At 35.3% G+C, this 15,072-nt stretch overlaps 1 protein-coding gene across 2 annotated transcripts in view; it reads left to right on the top strand.

The window, feature by feature from the left end:
* Window positions 1–12,466, top strand: part of SYCP1 (synaptonemal complex protein 1) — a 133,761-nt gene extending 121,295 nt beyond the window's left edge. For both annotated transcript variants that reach the window (XM_068965526.1, XM_068965525.1), the window contains 4 exons: window positions 3,168–3,350; window positions 7,811–7,957; window positions 12,145–12,234; window positions 12,329–12,466. In XM_068965526.1, coding sequence (XP_068821627.1) covers window positions 3,168–3,350; window positions 7,811–7,957; window positions 12,145–12,234; window positions 12,329–12,466 — 558 coding nt within the window. The remainder of the gene's footprint in view (window positions 1–3,167; window positions 3,351–7,810; window positions 7,958–12,144; window positions 12,235–12,328) is intronic.
* The last annotated feature ends 2,606 nt before the right edge of the window (window positions 12,467–15,072 follow it).

Here is a 15,072-nt window from a genome sequence, read left to right as displayed (position 1 = left end):
TATAATAGACACTTGAAAACATTATATATGGAGAAATTATTGTCATATTAGAATTAACTGGGAGGATTAGATACAGACTGGGCTTCCCTGGTGGCTCAGATGGTAAAGCACCTGTCTGCAATGCGGGAGACCTGGGTTCAGTCCCTGGGTTGGAAAGATCCCCTGGAAAAGGAAATGGCAATCCACTCCAGTACTCTTGCCTGAAAATCCCATGGACAAAGGAGCCTAGTAGGCTACAGTCCATGGGGTTGCAAAGAGTCAGACACAACTGAGTGACTTCACTTAGATACAGACTAAGCAAAGTGTCTGATGAAGATAATATATTGGTTAAACTCCAGAGTTACTTCTAAATATAGAATATGTTCATATTGTGAAAATATATATCAGATATTACAGATTTGTTTTGATTCCTGTATAATCCTAGTAATTATATCTATTCTCTATATACATTATCAAATAGATTAGTTAATTCCCTATATTTTACCTGGGGGTCTGGATATATATATTGCAGATAATGAGCAAATGATAAATGAAAAGATTTAAATAGGCTTTTGTGTGCTATGCTTTATTCTAACAATATTGAAGTATCACAAACCTTATATATAATAATTGTTAGGTCTATCAATCAAAGATTTCTGAGTTTGGGTATGTTACTTCTTCATACTTCAGTCTTATCATCTATAAAAGGATAATAATAGTACCTTTTCCCAAAAGTTGTTATGAAGATTAAATGAGATACTATTTGTGAAGCATTTGAAATAGTGCTTGGCACATAGGACATGCCGAATAAGTATTTGTTTAAAAAGTATGACAGAGAAAAGCATGAATGTTGTGTATATATGCATCACTGGAAATGTAATAGTTAGAAAAGAATGTAACTTGCAGGAGAGTACATACATCTTGATAAGGTATTACAAAGAGGGTTATTTCAGTAGTCTAGAATGCTGGTGCATTTTCTTTGTCTACCAAGCTACTAGAGAAATGTTAGATTCCCAGATATGACCACAAGGTGGTATAGTTGCCATTCTCAGTCCTTTTGGATGAAGAAAATTTGTCCATGAAAGCAGTTAAATTTTGGAGATTCTGAGGATGATTCCTGGTAAGTTCAGAGAGCAGAAAAAGTTTTCTTTAATCAAAATTGTGTTATCAGCTATGTTATAGAAATATTTATGAAAGAGTATGTAAAATTTGCTCAGAGATAAAATTGCCAACATCCACTGGATCATTGAAAAAGCAAGAGAGTTCCAGAAAAACATCTATTTCTGCTTTATTGACTATGCCAAAGCCTTTGACTGTGTGGATCACAATAAACTGTGGAAAATTCTGAAAGAGATGGGAATACCAGAGCACCTGACCTGCCTCTTGAGAAACCTATATGCAGGTCAGGTAGCAACAGTTAGAACTGGACATGGAATAACGACTAGTTCCAAACAGGAAAAGAAGTACATCAAGGCTGTATATTGTCACCTTGCTTATTTAACTTCTGTGCAGAGTACATCATGAGAAACGCTGGGCTGGAAGAAGCACAAGCTGGAATCAAGATTGCTGGGGGGAATATCAATAACCTCAGATATGCAGATGACACCACCCTTATGGCAGAAAGTGAAGAGGAACTAAAAAGCCTCTTGATGAAAGTGAAAGAGGAGAGTGAAAAAGTTGGCTTAAAGCTCAACATTCAGAAAACGAAGATCATGGCATCTGGTCTTCATGGGAAATAGATGGGGAAATAGTGGAAACAGTGACAGACTGTAGTTTTTTGGGCTCCAAAATCACTGTAGATGGTGATTGCAGCCATGAAATTAAAAGACGCTTACTCCTTGGAAGGAAAGTTATGACCAATCTAGACAGCATATTCAAAAGCAGAGACATTACTTTGCCAACAAAGGTCCATCTAGTCAAGGCTATGGTTTTTCTAATCGTCATGTATGGATGTGAGAGTTGGACTGTGAAGAAAGCTGAGTGCCGAAGAACTGATGCTTTTGAATTGTGGTGTTAAGGAAGACTCTTGAGAGTTGCTTGGACTGCAAGGAGATCCAACCAGTCCATTCTAAAGGAGGTCAGTCCTGGGTGTTCTTTGGAAGGACTGATGCTAAAGCTGAAACTCCAATACTTTGGCCAGCTGATGCGAAGAGTTGACTCATTGGAAAAGACTTTGATGCTGGAAGGGATTGGGGGCAGGAGGAGAAGGGGACGACAGAGGATGAGATGGCTGATGGCATCACCAACTCGATGGACAAGGGTCTGAGTGAACTCTGGGAGTTGGTGACGGACAGGGAGGCCTGACATGCTGCAATTCATGGGGTTGCAAAGAGTCGGACATGACTGAGCGACTGAACTGAACTGAACTGATGTAAAATGCAACTCTGAAAAAATGATACCAAAATTAATTTTTTGCGTGAAAAAGTGTTATGAACTTGGCAAGAAACCTGCAAATTACCTCATTTATCTCCTTTAAAAATTATTTTATTTTTAAATTGAGGTATAGTTTACTTACAGTATTATTAAATATAAATTTCAGTTATACAATATAGTGATTCACAATTTTTAAAGGTTATACTCCAGTTGTAGTTATTATAAAATATTGGGTATATTCTCTGTGCTGTACAATATATCCTTGTAGCTTATTTATTTTATACATAGTAATTTATGCCTCATAATCAGCTCCTTTATCTTGCCCTGAAAATTTCTGTAGGTTTTTATTTCATCATTTTTCCTCTCTCCCTTTTTTGTTTTCTGAAGGTGAATGAAACTGGTGGATAGAAAAGGGCTGATATTTTTACAGATGAAACAGGATTTATGAAAACATGAAAGAGATACCTTTGGGCTGTAGGGTTATTGGAATGAATCACAAATTAAGATTTTTTTTTTCCCCACCAGGAATAGAGAATTTTCTTTGGAGACTTTCCAACTTTTGGTCAAATAGAGAGTTGAGATTATTATTTATTTTTTTAGCAGCACTGTGAGAACAAAGGGAGCAAAAACCATTTTCATCTTAAATAAGAAAAATAAAGTCATAAAGAAGATAGGTGTAATTTATTCAAAGTTTTCTACTTAATACTACACTTGAGTGTAAATTCTAGTTTATTTCAGTGTTATTTTTACAAGTTGCCGCACTTTAGTTAAAATGAAACTTAATGATGACTTCATTCATTTTTGTTGTTCAATAGAAAACACAGACACCTTTATTGGAAACACCTGAAACTAATTATTGGAAACTTGATTCTAAAGTACCTCTTTCACAAAATGTATCTCGAAGCCTCCCATCAGCTGATCAGAGCAGATCTTCAAAAGATAAAAGAGACTATCTGCGTACACCTGCCAAAAATATTTTATCTACACCATTACCAAAGGTTTGTTGCTAAAATTTCTAAGAAAATTGTCCTTTTTTTTAAAATAAAAATGTCTCTGGTATCATATACCATATATCTGGTATCAAACACATAGGTATAAAAACCTTTGTCTTGAAAGTTTTGGTTATTTGTTACACCAGTGTGAAATAGTTTAATTGTTTTGTTCTCTCACTGTACACAACTTAATGACATCTTGGGCAAATTTTATTGCTTTCTGGCTTTTACCAGCGTATAGGTCCCTGATAGACAAGCTCTAATTTTGACTTGAATTTTCCAGTATCATCTCAGTTACCTCCCTTTGCTGTTTACTCTTCATCATCTTGTTGCTGGAGTCTTTTAGTTAGCAGTCAGCCTTTGTGAAGCAGGTACCACTGGCAAGGTGGCTCATATCTAGCTATCTTCAACATGTCCACTTAATCCATGGGGAATTCTTTCAACCTTTCAGTGTTAAATCGTGGTGTATAATGCTCTACTTCTGACTTCCCCTCTCCTCCTCTCTGCCATCTGTCTTACTCTGATTTCTTTTTACTTGTTCAGGTAGACATAAAAACAGATAAATAAGTCTTCTTCTTAGGTTTCTATCCACCTAGGGAATGACATGCCAGTCTCCCCTTCTAGAAGGTACCATTAGTCATTATAAGGCTTCTTTTTTAAAAAAAATTTAACTAGAGAATAATTACTTTACAGTATTGTGATGGTTTCTGCCAAACATAAACATGAATCAGCCATAGGTATAGATATGTCCCCTCAATGGAAAATTACTCAACTATAAAAAGGAAAACTCCTTTTTAGAGTTATATCCTTACTTGCCTTGAGAGTTGATGGAGGAGTATTTCAACCTATGTTTACCCTGTAAGCCAAAATTTTGTGCTTTTCCCTCCCCATTTGCATAAATTAACTGGGAATAAGAGAGATATCTGGTGATTGTTAGTCTTGTTCTACCACCTTTTAATAAGCCTTAGAGAAGGAGGTAGCCCTAATTATACATTGCTTTCTTTAGAGTGTAAGTTACTAGCACTTTTCCCCCCAACTTTGTGCTTTAGTTGACAATTTCAGACAAAAATAGTCCCACTTATATCCTGTATTATATATATTGAATTATATATACAGTATTATCCACTCATGGAAATTATGAAAATTAGTAAAGTACATAGCAAGGCTTTTATATGAAATTATCTTGTTGTATTTATATTTTATTTTTCAAAATATGAAATGATCTCTATTAAAGAATTGTTGTTAGGTTGCTAAGTCATGTCTAACTCTTTGCAACCCCATGGTCTGCAGCACATCAAACTTTCTTGTCTTTCTCTATATCCTGGAGTTTGAGCAAGCTCATGTCCATTGAGTTGATGATGGCATCCAACCATCTCATCCTCTGGTGCCCCCTTCTCCTCCTGCCCTCAGTCTTTCCTAGCATCAAGGTCTTTTCCAGTGAGTTGGGTCTTCACATCAGGTGGCCAAAGTATTGGAGCTTCAGCTTCAGCATCATTCCTACCAATGAATATTTAGGGTTGATTTTCTTCAGATGTTCAAGCTGGATTTAGAAAAGGCAGAGGAATCAGAGATCAAATTACCAACATCTGTTGGATCATTGAAAAAGCAAAAGAATTCCAGAAAAACATCTACTTCTGCTTTATTGACTTTGCCAAAGCCTTTGACTGTGTGGATCACAATAAACTGGAAAATTCTTCAAGAGATGGGAATACCAGACCACCTTACCTGCCTCCTGAGAAATCTGTATGCAGGTCAAGGAGCAACAGTTAGAACTGGACATGGAACAACAGACTGGTTCCAAATCGGGAAAGGAGTACATCAAAGCTGTATATGGTCATCCTGCTTATTTAACTTATATGCAGAGTACATCATGCGAAATGCCAGACTGGATGAAGTACAAGCTGGAATCAAGATTGCTGGGAGAAATATCAATAACCTCAGATGTGCAGATAACACCACCCTTATGGCAGAAAGTGAAGAACTAAAGAGCTTCTTGATGAAAGAGGAGAGTGAAAAAGCTGGCTTAAAACTCAACATTCAGAAAATGAAGATTATGGCATCTGGTCCCATCACTTCATGGCAAATAGATGGGGAGACAGTGGAAACAGTGACAGACTTTATTTTCTTGGGCTCCAAAATCACTGCAGATGGTGATCGCAGCCATGAAATTAAAAGATGCTTGCTCCTTGGAAGAAAAGCTATGACAAACCTAGACAGTGTATTAAAAAGCAGAGACATTACTTTGCCAGCAAAAGTCCATCTAGTCAAAGCTGTGGTTTTTCCAGTGGTCATGTATGGATGTGAGAGTTGGACCATAAAGAAAGCTGAGTGCCAAAGAATTGATGCTTTTGAACTGTGTTGTTGGAGAAGACTCTTGAGAGTCCCTTGGACTGCAGGGAGATCCAGCCAGTCCATCCTAAAGGAGATCAGTCCTGAATATTCATTGGCAGGACTGATGCTGAAGCTGAAACTCCAATAATCTGGCCACCTCATGTGAAGAGTTGACTCATTAGAAAAGACCCAGATGCTGGGAAAGATTGGGGGCAGGAGGAGAAGGGGACAACAGAGGATGAGACGGTTGGATAGCATCACTGATTCAAAGGACATGAGTTTGAGCAAACTCCAGGAGTTGTGATGGACAGGGAAGCCTGGGTGCTGCAGTTCATGGGGTTGCAAAGAGTCAGACATGACTGAGCAACTGAACTGAACTTTCTTTCAGATTAACTGGTTTGATCTCCTTGCAGTCCAAGGAACTCTCAAGAGTCTTCTCCAGTTCGAAAGCATCAGTTCTTTGGTGCTTAGCCTTCTTTATGGTTCAATTCCACATCCATACATGACTACTGGAAAGACCATAATTTTGACTATATGGACCTTTGTTGGCAAAGTGATGTCTCTGCTTGTTAATACACTATCTAGGCTTGTCATAGCTTTCCTTCTAAGGAGCAAGTGTCTTTCAATTTAATGGCTGCAATCACCATCAGCAGTGCTTTTGGAGCCCAAGAAAATTAAGTCTGTCACTGCTTCTACTTTTCCCCTTCTATTTGCCATGAAGTGATGGGACTGAAGTTAAAAACGCTTGTTTGTAACTGTTAACGCTTCAGTACTTTGGCCACTTGATGCAAAGAGCTGACTCATTGGAAAAGACCCTGATGCCAGAAAGATTAAGGGCAGGAGGAGAAGGGGGTGACAGAGGATGAGATAGTTGGATGGCATCACTTATTCAATGGACATGAGTTTGAGCAAACTGCAGGAGATAGTGAAGGACAGGGAAGCCTGGCATGTTGCAGCCCATGGGCTTGCAGAGTCAGACACGACTTAGCGACTGAATAACAAAACACAACAACTCCATAAACATTGAGAAGAAAGCTTTTTTCCTTTTTGCCCCCTTTAACTGAGTGAGCTCCAAGTTGGGTCAAATACAGCCCTGTAAATGAAGTTGTCTAGAGAATCACTAAGTAAGTGGAAATGAAGTCGCTCAGTCGCGTCCGACTCTTTGTGACCCCATGGAATGTAGCCTACCAGGCTCCTCCGTCCGTGGGATTTTCCAGGCAAGAGTACTGGAGTGGGTTGCTGTTTCCTTCTCCAGGAGATCTTCCCAACCCAGGGATAGAACCCAGGTCTCCTGCATTGCAGGCAGACGCTTTACCATCTGAGCCAGCAGGGAAGCTAGAGAATCACTAGACAGGTCAAATACTGACAACTGTTTGAGCATAAAATTTTGAAAGAGCTCCCAAGTGTGTTTTGCTCTGTTCATTGGCTGCCAGGCTGGACCAGAAATGTCCTTTTTAAGAGAGCAGGGGATGAGATGAGGAAAAGTTCAGGCACTAAATTTGCTCTTCTTACAGAGGTTCAGCCATTAAAAAAAGAGAAACAACTCTTTAGGTTGTGGCAAGCTTTCTGTTAATTTCCACAGTTATAAACAAATTGATTTTGACCACTTTTACTGGCATTTTTATTGCTTTGTGGAAGAGCAAATTTTTGGAGGTTTACTCTGCCGTTCTTGCTGATATTAGTGACCTTACTTTTTAAAGACAATTTTTAAAACTTACAAACTTACATATTACAGGATAATATGTAATACTAAACATTGACTAATGGAATTACTCTATCAACAAAACGTGAGCAAACTTGCTTTCTTATAAATCAGGATTTTTATGTAGTAATAAAAGCTCTCAGTTCTTTGATCTTAATCATTGTTTGAAAAGTTTAAGTCTCTCTTAAGGTTGTTGGCTACTGAAGCTGCAGTGTCTCTCCCATCCTTCCTTTCTCCTTCTCTCCCTCTCTCTCCCCTATTATTTTATTAAAAACTTCTGAATTAAATTCTTATCCAAAATTTCTACTGCATACACATGCCAGTAATAATGGAGAGTTATATTGATTGTTAAAGATTCAGCCTGCCTTTATTAATAATATATGTTTTATTTGATGGGATAATTTTTTGTTTTGTTTTCTTTTCTTTTGGATAGGCATATACTGTGAAAACACCAACAAAACTAAAAATTCAGCAAAGAGGAAACAAGAATGCACCCATTGAAGAAAGTAATAGTAAAAAGAGAAAAATGGTCTTTGAGTTTGATATTAATTCGGATAGTTCAGAAACTACCGATCTTTTGGTAAAATTATTACAAATAATCAACATTTATTGTTTATATTATTATATTTCTACATTATTTCTTGATGTATGTGTATAATATATGTGCATAGTATCTATTACTGCAATACTGAAAAGAAATAAATTCTCTATAATATAGGACTCTCTGCTTTTGTAGCATTTTAAAAAATTAGGGTTAAAAAAATCTCCCTTAACTTCAGAAAACAGGATATTTTGAAATACTTGATATGACATAGTTGGCATTTGAGATGACTAATTATCTTGTTTTCCAGAAGAGTGTTAATTTCTTTACCTTTTTCTTTTTGAGGCCCACTGGATCCCTTTAATCTTGTAGCCAAATTTGTTGTTCAGGACTCCTCTTGATTTTGCATATTATAAATGTTTTCTTTAATTTTATACCACTTATTGATTGCAAACAATAACATTTCTATGATTCTTAAAGAGTTAATGTGTTAAAAATGGCATGTTTAAGGAGGATAGTTCCTTTAGCAGTTTGTATGACCAGTTACTCCCTACTTCATACATATCATTATTTTCTACAGGCATAATAATAATTTATTAAGAATAATTAAACTTACACTCATTTAGTTTAAAACCAGACTAACCTCTTTATACAAAATGGAGCAATTTACCAAAGATTCTTAATTACAAAATTGTAATTAAAGCCATTTGTTTTATTATTGCAACTCATAACTGTGAGATTCTTCAAGTTTTTATACTGCTTTGAGACCTCTGCTTTCATTTATTCTGGAATAATGAATAGCTGAAGTCTTAAAATTATAATTATTTAAGTTAACTTAAAGAAAATTTCTACTCTAGTATCTCTTTGTTTTATAGATAATGATTATATATATATAATAGATATAGATATAGATAATGATTAAGACTGTGAACACTGTTGTAAAAACTTTACACAGAATACTTCAGTTATTTTTTAAAACAATGTTGCACTCTAGAAGTAGAGACAGAGTTCTTATTCTCATTTTACAGATGAGGAAACTGAGTCACACTGGTACTTTTCCAATATCACATAACTAGAAAGTCATGGAGCCAAAATTTGAACACCAACTGTCCAGCTCCATGGCCTATGTATGTCATTGTACACAATAATTTCCAGGTATAACTGAAGTCAAGATATTAAAGATATTTAAAAAAGTGATGAGAATTAGTAGAAAGAGCACGAGCTCTGGAATTAGAGATAGTAGGTCTAGAATTCATACTGTTTCTTTTCTGAATTTAGGCTAGTTTCTTTACTTATCTGAGATTTGGAATAACTCATGATTTCATGTCATTTTTAAAAGTAGCATCACAACTTTGAACATCATGAACACTACAGTATTTTATTTACACTATTACAGTTTAAATTATCTAAGAAGACATTTCACAATAGGCTTTATCAGTTATAATTATCACATGAAATTAAAAGTCTTTGATAAAGTCAAGTACATGGGAAATTATAAAAGCTGAAATAATTGTAATTTTGGTTTCTGACTTTACTTTTTATTTTCTACATAACTTAAAAGCTAATGCTTAATTTATCTATATTGCTGGGCACACAATATATGAAGATGTAATTTTGACATCAGTAACAGAAGGAAAATGGAGCTGTTTGTGTAGGCTATTGAAGTTAGTATAAATTCAAATTAGGTTACTATAATGTTTGGTTGTTATATGTAATTCCTATGGTAACCACAAAAACATAGAATATGCACAAAAGGAAATGGGAAGGAAATCAAAACATTTTGCTACCAAAAATGTTACCTAGACAGAAAAGAAGGTAATAATAGAGGAAATGAGTAACCAAAACCAAATCAAAACAAAACAAAACATCTGTAAAGCATATAGGAAATGAATATCAAAAAGGCAAAAGTTAGTATCTCTTCATCAGTAATTAACTTACGTATGAGTAACTTACAATGTATATTTGGAGGATTATATACTCCAATAAACAAAAAAAAACTCATGTTAGCTTCAAATTGGCTAAATATGAAAGGCTGGAAAAAGATATGCAAATAGTAACCAAAAAAGAGGTGGGTTGGTTTTACCAATATCTGACAAAATAGATTTTAAATCAAAAAGTACAAGAAATAAATAAGGATATTATATGTAAATAAGAGGTTCAATATAGCAAGAAGTTATGACAATTTTAATCATTTATACACCTAATAACATACCCTTAAAATATATGAAGCAAAGCTTTATAGAATTGAAGAAATGGACAGTTATACATTAATAGTTGGATACTTCAATACCTCTCCTTCAATAAAGGGTAAAACAACTAGACAGAAAATAAGTAAGGAAATAAGATTGGAACAACACACACCAAATAGATTTAATAGACACATATAGGGCAATGGCACTCCACTCCAGTACTCTTGCCCGGAGAATCCCATGGATGGAGGAGCCTGGTGGGCTGCGGTCCATGGGGTTGCGAGGAGTTGGACACGGCTGAGCGACTTCCCTTTCACTTTTCACTTTCATGCACTGGAGAAGGAAATGGCAATCCACTCCAGTGTTCTTGCCTGGAGAATCCCAGGGACGGGGGAGCCTGGTGGGCTGCCGTCTTTGGGGTCGCTCAGAGTTGGACACGACTAAATTGACTTAGCAGCAGCAGCAGCAGACACATATAGAACATTCAGTTCAACAAAAGAATACACATTCTTCCCAACTGTACATGGATATTCTCCAGGATAGACCAGGTAGGTCCCAAAACAAGTCTCAATAGATTTAAAAAACGAGGCATCATATATAAATTATCTTCTCTGAATACAAGAGATGAAGTTAAAAATCAGAAAGAGAAGGAAAACTAGAAAATTCACAAATTTGTGAGAATTAATACACTTCTAACCAACCAATGGATCAGAGAAGAAAACACAAGGGGAATTTGACTTAGAGATGAATGAAAGTGAAAACACAGTACACCAAAACTTATGTGAGACAGAAAAACCAGTGCTCTAAGGGAAATGTATAGCTCTAAATTTCTACACTGAAAAAGAAAATCAATAAACTAACTTTTTACCTTAAAGAACTAGAAAAAGAAGATCAAACTAAACCCAAAGGTGACAGAGGAGGGAAATAATAAGAATGGAGATAAACAAATTAGGGAAAAGAAAACAGAGAAAATGAATGAAGTCAAAATTTATTTTTTTGAAAAGATAATTAAATTGACAAAGCTTAGCTTGACTGACAAAAGTCAGAAATATAATTGGAGATGTTATCACCAACTTTTTAGAGATAGAGAGTACTGTGAACAAATGTGCCAACAAATTAGATAACCTAGAAGAAATTAAAAAATGGAAAAACTACTTGAAATACACAAATTGCCTAAGCCTGTTCAAGAAGAAAGAGAAATTTTGTGACTTAGTGAATTCTGCTGAAATCTTAGAATTTATGATAATGATTGAATATTTTCATCCATGAACCTTCTGAAATTTGTATTAAATGTGACTCTAATGAGCAGGAAAAGATATTGTGAACTGTTTGGTTCTGACTAAATTTGTGTTACATGTTCATTAAGAAAATGGATTCTGGAGCTAGCCTACCTGGATTTTAATCCTCGCTCTATCTCTTACTAGCTGTATCGTCTTGGGCAAGTTACTTAATATTTGTGTGTCTCATTTCCTCACCTTTAAAATGGAGATAATAATAGTACATATAGATCATAAAAATGTTGTAAGGATTAAAACCAATTAAAATATGCTAAGTGCTTAAAACAGTGCCTGACGTAAAGAAAGAACTAAATAAGTGTTAGCTGTTATTACTTGGGAAAATATTCAGAAATTGATAATTGGCAACATTTATAATTTTTATAGGATTATGAATGCTTATTATAAGGCCTAAGTATGTTTAAATAAAAAGGCTGGGAAAAAGAGTGGGGAAAGTGAAACTGAAATAGAAATCAGTAGAAAAACACTATTCATATACATCTTGTATTCTTCATAACCCTTTAGATGTATGGTTAGTAGAATCAAAATCAGATTTCCTTGTCTGGCAGACCGAGAGTTTAGTTTGTCAGTCTTCTTCCTTCAGGCTTTAAAATTTTCCTTCCTCTTCTTTCTCCTTCCCCCGCCTCTTTTTTTCTTCCTCTTTATACTCTTCCATTTCATTCTCATATGTAGAATATAGACAAAAATTTTATAATATTAATGGTGGCAGCCTCCAAATTATATTTTTATATTTTTCTTTAAGAGCATGGTTTCAGAGGAAGAGACACTGAGAAAACTATGCAAGAATAATAATCCACCAATTTCTCATCTTTGTGTCAGAACACCAAAAAAGGTAGTTATTTTGGAAAGCAAATTTTAAAAGCTGGATTTAATTCTTTTTTTTTTTTTTTTGAGTTAAACATATTATGACTTTATTTTCTATCCAGACTCCTCCATCTCTAACAACTCCTGGATCTATGCAGAAGTCTGAAACTATGAGGAAAACGCAGGAGGACCGTTGGGCTGTAATTGCTAAGATGAATAGGAAACAAAAACTAAAGGAAGCAGAAAAGCTGTTTGTTTAATTTCAGAAAATCAGTGTGATTAAGGAGCCTATAACATAAAATTTATAGTTAACGTTTTTAATTCTTATTTTCTAAAGAGCCAGACATATTCTGAAATTAAGACTTTTGATTTGTAAATAATTTGTTTCTTTATATTTTAATGTATCAGCCTAAATGGGAAATAACCACATTGTTACTTAAAAATTTGTAATTCTCTTCAGATAATTAGATGATTGTTTTGGTTTTACCTTTTCTTGAATTGACGAAAACTATTTTGGCTAAGTTTTCGCACTTATAAAATTGTCCATTGAACACTAGGAATATGTTGTTGAGATATACTGTTTATTCTTTACTATTAAAATATTTTGGATTCACATAAATACTTCTCATTGTTTCTGTGAGGTCGCCCGAGCAGCTTAATCATAACTTTGCTAGTATTATTTATTTTTCAAATCTTGAGGTCATTTTATTTGTTTCACGGTCTGAAGCAGCTTTGATTTATCTGTTGATAAAATTGACAAATGGCTTTACATTGCAAGAAAAAAGATTCTCCTGATATGACTTCCTAAAATACTTCATTTATTCAACATTCATTTGGCAAATATTTATTGAGTATCTGGTTCAGCGGTAAAGAATCCACCTGCAATGCAGGAGAAGCAGGAGCCATGGATTTGATCCCTGGGTTGGGAAGATCCCCTGGAGGAGGAAGGTCATAAAGAATCAGACATGACTCAGCACATATGTATATGTACCATGCTAAGACTTAAGCACAGTTCTAGATACTGGGGATATAACAAAAATAAGACTTATCTTCTTCCAGAGCTTGCATTTTACAGGGAAAATAGGCAATAAATAAACTATATAAACACATAGTATATTAGTTAAGGATAATTGCTAAGAAGAAATAAAACAAGAGTATTAGAGAGTGTTGAAAAGACTTGAAATTTTATGTAGAGTGACCCATACTGAAATGACATTTGAAGAGCTGATGAATAGTGAAACTGGCTATCCTGAGGATAACATTCCTGATAAAAGGAACAAAAAGTATAAAGGCCCAGAGGTGGAAATGTGCTTAGTGTATCTGGGAAGCAGCAAGGAGGCCAGTGTGGGTAGAGGACAATGAGCAAAAGAAGGGTATAAATTAGAAAAGGCCTGTATTTAACAGGATAGAGAATTTGGGTGGACAGATTATATAATGGTTATAGGCTATTGTGAGAACTTTGGCTTTTACTCTGAATATGATATGAAATTAGCAGACATTTCTGAGCAAAGACCATGATCTGACTTATGTTTTTAAAATAAAGCTCTTTCTGACTGCTGTATTGAGAACAGATTTTGAAAAGAGGACAGAGGAAAACTAGTTATTTTAATAATGCACATGAAAGATTATAGTGGCTTGAGCAAAGGTGAGAGCAGCAGAGGAATAAAGAAGTCAACTTCTAGATCTATTTTGAAGATTAGATGTGGGATATAATAAAAAGGGCCAAGCAATACAATTTTGGACATGCTAAGTCTAAAATGCATATTAGACATCCAAATAGAAATAGTTAAGTAGGCTTAGAGACAGATCAAGGGTAGTGATATAAATTTGGGAGTTAGCATATTTAAAGCTATCAGAGTGGATAAGAACATGTACAGTTGTGAGCATGACTATACCTAGGAAAGAGAAGAGATCAAAGATGAGAAGGAACCGTAAAAGGATTAGCTAGGGTAATAGTGAAGTCTAGCAAGAAGGTATTTCAAAGAAGAGTGATATTGAGCATCTTTTCATGTGTTTGTTAGCCATCCATATGTCTTCTTTGGAGAAATGTCTGTTTAGTTCTTTGGCCCATTTTTTGATTGGGTTGTTTATTTTTCTGGAATTGAGCTGCTTGTATATTTTTGAGCTTAGTTGTTTGTCGGTTGCTTCATTTGCTATTATTTTCTCCCATTCAGAAGGCTGTCTTTTCACCTTGCTTATAGTTTCCTTTGTTGTGCAGAAGCTTTTAATTTTAATTAGATCCCATTTGTTTATTTTTGCTTTTATTTCCAACATCACTCATTATCAGAGAAATGCAAATCAAGACCACAATGAGGTACCATTTCACACCAGTCAGAATGGCTGCGATCCAAAAGTCTGCAAGCAATAAATGCTGGCGTGTGTGTGGAGAAAAGGGAACCCTCTTATACTGTTGGTGGGAATGCAAACTAGTACAGCCACTATGGAGAACAGTGTGGCGATTCCTTAAAAAATTGCAAATAGAACTGCCTTATGACCCAGCAGTCTCAGTGCTGGGCACACACACGGAGGGAACCAGAATTGAAAGAGACACATGTACCCCAATGTTCATCGCAGCACTGTTTATAATAGCCAGGACATGGAAACAACCTAGATGTCCATCAGCAGATGAATGGATAAGAAAGCTGTGGTACATATACACAATGGAGTATTACTCAGCCGTTAAAAAGAATACATTTGAATCAGTTCTAATGAGATGGATGAAACTGGAGCTGATTATACAGAGTGAAGTAAGCCAGAAAGAAAAACACCAATACAGTATACTAACACATATATATGGAATTTAGAAAGATGGTAATGATAATCCTGTATGCGAGACAGCAAAAGAGACACAGATGTATAGAACGGA

This window comes from Capricornis sumatraensis, chromosome 2 (genome assembly GCF_032405125.1).
Source record: "Capricornis sumatraensis isolate serow.1 chromosome 2, serow.2, whole genome shotgun sequence".
Taxonomy (NCBI): domain Eukaryota; kingdom Metazoa; phylum Chordata; class Mammalia; order Artiodactyla; family Bovidae; genus Capricornis; species Capricornis sumatraensis.
This window is presented reverse-complemented; position numbering and strand designations above follow the sequence as displayed.